Genomic DNA, 4,938 nt, shown 5'->3' with positions numbered 1-4,938 from the left:
CACAACTCACTGTAATATAGTTATCATGGAATATTGTCCTAATTACAAAAATCAGATTCTTTTACTTTTTTGAGAACTGCACAAGATTCACAAGAAGGACCATGCTGTAGATCAACTTTAAATATTGAAGCATACATTAATCAAAAATGAAGATGCTTATTACATGTGCAAAGGTATATGAAAGTAGACATTATCCATTTCTTTCTGTACCCTCAGATTTATAAAGCTTATTAATGGGTCTCCGCTAGGCCAGGAAACCAGAGTAGAGATATTTACTTTAAAAAGAAATACTAGTTGGTAGAAAAAATACTGAGTTGAAATGAGTCCTGAATATGGGATAGGACTTTTGGCTTTATGTTTTTGATTTTCTCATTTACCTCAGATAAGTCATTAAATGCCTTCAAGCGTCCATCAACTTTAAAATAAGAGGATTGGATTAGAACTCTGAGTCTGTTCTGGCTCTGACATTGAGGAAGAAAGAGGGGAGTTTGTTAGAAAACATTTATTTTAGCACTGGAATCGGAAGTCATTTTAAAGAAAGTATCTCAATAAAATGATTTAGGATAGGTGAGGCTCTTAAAAGGATATGAGATAAGGGTAAGGGAATGAGTGGGGACTCAATCTGCATGAGAAAAAGAGACCTCATTGTTTTGTTTATGAGAGAGAGGACAAGAGAGTGGTGAAGAAAGAAGGGAATGGGGAAGGCAAGAGGATCCAGAGCTAGAGCAAGAAAATTGGGTGCTGGGTGGGGAAAGACAATAGAGAAAGCCTCAGTGGAAGTGGTGGTGTGTGCTGCCCGAAGTGGACAAAAGAGCAGAAATTTCTAACATTAACCTTTCTGGAAATAATCAGTAAAATATTTCATATTCATCCATGGTTGGGGGTTGAAATTTCAATAGATTATAAAGAAGATGCTAAGTTTTTTTATCTGAGTCTGTGACTGTGGTTCTAGAAAGCAGGGAGACCATGAAATCATAAACTCTTTGTGATTCTCTGAAATATTAGATAGTTCATGAAATTGGGGTGGTGGAGGGAGAATTTAAAACAAGTTAATTTAGGAATTATTATCCTCCTGGTACAGATTAGAAAACTGAGTTTCAAAGAAGCCAAGCGGTTGGTCTAATTGTATGTATTGGTAAGTAGCGTGGTTGGATTTAGAGTCCAAGTCTCATACTCAGAGGACAGTGCTCTAAAACCCTACAGAAGGTAATTGGGAAGCACTACAAGTTCTTCTAAGAGTACAAGTGGTCATTGCCTTCCCCACCTCCCTCAGTCTACATCAGATATTTAAAGCTAAGAGCTCATCATCTTTGTTTCTTAAATGAACTAGTTTCTCTAATGTTAAAGATAAGAGTGCAGATGTAAATGACAAGTTGAGAAATCTTCAGGCTTTTATGTTGACATGGAGAACTGTACTGAAAATGTACTTATTTGAATATGTATCAAAAGCTTTCCATGTTCAAGGCAGTGGTGTGTTATTAAAAATCTTAAATGTGAGTTATTACTTTGCTAGTATTATGGGGAGCAAGCTCTTGAGAAGCTCACTTCTACCAGGGGTGGGAGCAATTGGGATGTGCATATATGGCTATAGTTTCGTGTAATATACTTGAGTAACATAAGTATGTACAAAGAACGAAGTTGTACTTGAGACAGTGGCATACAGTTTTGATGACTGGATAAATATTCATGAAAGACCACATTGGAGCTGGGGGGAAAGGCTACTCCATGGAGATAAACTGTTGATTAAAGACATAAAAATATAAAATGGCATGGTAAGTATGAGAAACTACACGCTGGTTGTTGTTTCAGACCAGAGTGTGAAAGTGGAGTGTTGGGATATGAGAAGTAGGGAGAAGTAGGCAATGATGAGGATGTGAGGCTTGAGTACTTATGACTGATTTCATTTGAACTCCACTTGTAGGACAGTGGTTTTTAAACAGGTCTCCATACGTGACCAGTTGTGAGACAGCACAAGTAATTTGAATTGCAATATAAAATACTCAACTTTGAAAATTATTTTGTTTCTAAGTGTGGGTTCAGGATATTCCATATTCAAAAATGCCTTCCTGAAGAGAGAAATTAGGTGGTACTATAGTGATTGGATGCATGTTTTTCTTCTGTTTATATTCCTTAATGTACAGCATATTCATCTGTTGTATTACATAATTAGCAGGTTTATGAAATGCAATTAAATCCTTCATCAATGTAACTTTTACAAAAATTTTTTCTTTCCCCAGCAGATCTCCTGTGGTCCTTACCTCGATTAAATCTAACGCATTTTTTGATTAAACTAAGTCTCAAACTGTCTCACTGAGCATCATCCCCAACATAGAGTTAGGATTCTTACTCTCTGTGTTCTCTAGTACCCTAGGGCATGCTTATATCATGTTCTTGTAATTATTTATTTACTTAACTATGTGATATTTTATTGTGAGTTGCCCAAGAGCAGCTTTTTATGTAATTCAACTCTAGATCTTCAGTGACTTGTAGTATATTCAATAAATGTTGAATGAATGCATAAATAATTAATATGGGATTGCCAGAATAACGATCCTTTTAAAGTACCCCTACCAAACACCCCTGGAAAGTTGGTAGAATTTAATATTTATAATATATACAATGTATATTTTTATTCACTACTGCAGATAAACAAAAAGGAATAAAATGGTCAAGGCAAACTTGACAGTCATTTCAAATTTTATTTTTCTGGGATTTACTCACTACCCCAAAGTTAAGGTCATCATATTTGTGTTGTGCTTGCTGATGTACCTGATTACCCTGCTGGGTAATATAATTCTGATCTCCATCACCGTCCTGGATTCCCACCTACACAAACCCATGTACTTCTTCCTCAGCAACCTCTCCTTTTTAGACATCTGGTACACCTCCTCTGCTCTCACTCCAATGCTGGCAAACTTTGTTTCAGGAAAAAACACCATCTCATTCTCAGGATGTGCTGTTCAGATGTACCTTTCTCTTGCCATGGGGTCCACTGAGTGTGTGCTCCTGTCCATGATGGCATATGACCGGTATGTAGCCATCTGCAACCCCCTGAGGTACCCCATCATCATGAACAAGAGTGTTTGTGTGCAGATTGTGGCTGGCTCCTGGGTGACAGGCTGCCTCACTGCCCTGGTGGAAACAATGTCTGTGCTGCATCAGTCTCTCTGTGGAAATAGCATCATCAATCATTTCACTTGTGAAATTCTGGCTGTGTTGAAACTGGTTTGTGTAGACACTTCCAGGGTACAGTTAATCATGCTGGTGATCAGTGTACTTCTTCTTCCTGTGCCGATGCTCCTCATTTGTATATCTTATGCATTCATTCTCTCCAACATTCTGAGAATCAGCTCAGTGGGTGGTCAAAGCAAAGCCTTTTCAACATGTGCAGCCCACCTGACTGTGGTGGTTTTGTTCTATGGGACAGCTCTCTCCATGTACCTGAAGACCTCGGCCATAGATTCACAGGAAATAGATAAATTTATAGCTTTGGTATATGCTGGATTAACCCCCATGTTGAATCCTATCATCTATAGTCTACGGAACAAGGACGTAAAAACAGCTGTGAAAAAATTGCTGATTAGGAACCCTCTTTGTGCTTTTTTAATCCCCAGTAGCAAATAATATCAATAAACATTAACCTGAGGGATGTTTTAGTGGTCAATACACAACAGAACATTGGGATAATGGGGGAAGACACTCATTTTTTAAAAAGATTTATTTATTTTAGAGAGAGAGAGAGCATAGTGGGAGGACAGAGGGCAAGGGAGGGAGAATCTTAAGCAGAGTCCACACTGAGTACAGAGCCCAACATGGGGCTCAATCTCATGACCCTGAGATCATGACCTGAGCTGAAACCAAGGGTCAGATGCTCAACTGACTGTACCACCCAGGAACACACTTATTTTAAATGAGATGTATGATTTCCTAAGTTTCCTCTTTGACTACTGAAACTAAAATAACATAGATACCTTTTACATAAGCATATCTGAAATCTTATGCAAATAGCTCTCGTGATGACAAATTTCAATTTTTATTTTGGGTTATAGAGTGTAAGTATAATTTTAAACATTAAGTTAGTATATTGTTAGTATTCAAAATTTTGTACATGTAATATACAAATGTAATGCCTATAGTAGACTTTTTAGCTAATTTATGATTAACCTCTGTTTTAGTCTGAATTATGTCCCTCCAAAACTCATGTTGAAGCTCTAACCCCCCAGTACCTCAGAATGTATTTATATTTGGAGATAAGGCCTTTTAAAAAGGTGATTAAGTTAAAATGAGGCTGTCATTGTGGACCCTCATACAATCTGAGTTGTGTCATTATAAGAAGAAATCTAGACACACATGGATTCACCAGGGATGCTCACATACAGAGGAAAGGACATAGCAAGAAGGTGACTATCTGCAAGCCAAGGAGAGGCTTCAGAAGGAATCAAATCTGCCAACACTTTAATCTTGGACTTCTAGCCTCCAGAAGTCTGAGCAAGTAAAGTTCTGTTGTTTAAGCAACTCAATCTGTGGTATTTTGTTATGGCAGCTTTAGAAAACTAGTACAACCTCTTTTTCAGCATAGCTAAATTTAATGGAAGTAATTGCATATTCCACAAAGTGTAACTATGTTTTACATGTGTGGATATATTTGTGCATGCAGATAGATGTGTGTGATGTGAATGTCTATGTACACATGGAAAAGGTCTGTACAAATGTATCCTGAATAGAAATGGGTAGGAGTGCCAGTCTGGAAAAAAAAATCAGAGAGTTTAGTAGTTTGTTGTTGGTCTTAGAATGCTGACACTATTGGGGCACCTGGGTGGCTCAGTTGTTAAGCGTCTATCTTCGGCTCAGGTCATGATTCGGGGGTCCGGGGATGGAGCCCCGCATTGGGCACCCTGCTCCGCGGGAGGCCTGCTTCTCCCTCTCCCACTCCCCCTG

General features: G+C 38.2%; 1 protein-coding gene across 1 annotated transcript; it reads left to right on the top strand.

Moving 5' to 3' along the window:
* The first annotated feature begins 2,664 nt into the window (after window positions 1-2,664).
* LOC118547788 (olfactory receptor 13F1-like) lies at window positions 2,665-3,624 on the top strand. Its single transcript, XM_036111446.2, has one exon. It carries the CDS (start codon window positions 2,665-2,667, stop codon window positions 3,622-3,624), a length of 960 nt encoding a protein of 319 aa, XP_035967339.1.
* Window positions 3,625-4,938: the final 1,314 nt, after the last annotated feature.

Source organism: Halichoerus grypus, chromosome 14, assembly GCF_964656455.1.
Source record: "Halichoerus grypus chromosome 14, mHalGry1.hap1.1, whole genome shotgun sequence".
Classification (NCBI taxonomy): Eukaryota; Metazoa; Chordata; class Mammalia; order Carnivora; family Phocidae; genus Halichoerus; species Halichoerus grypus.
This window is presented reverse-complemented; position numbering and strand designations above follow the sequence as displayed.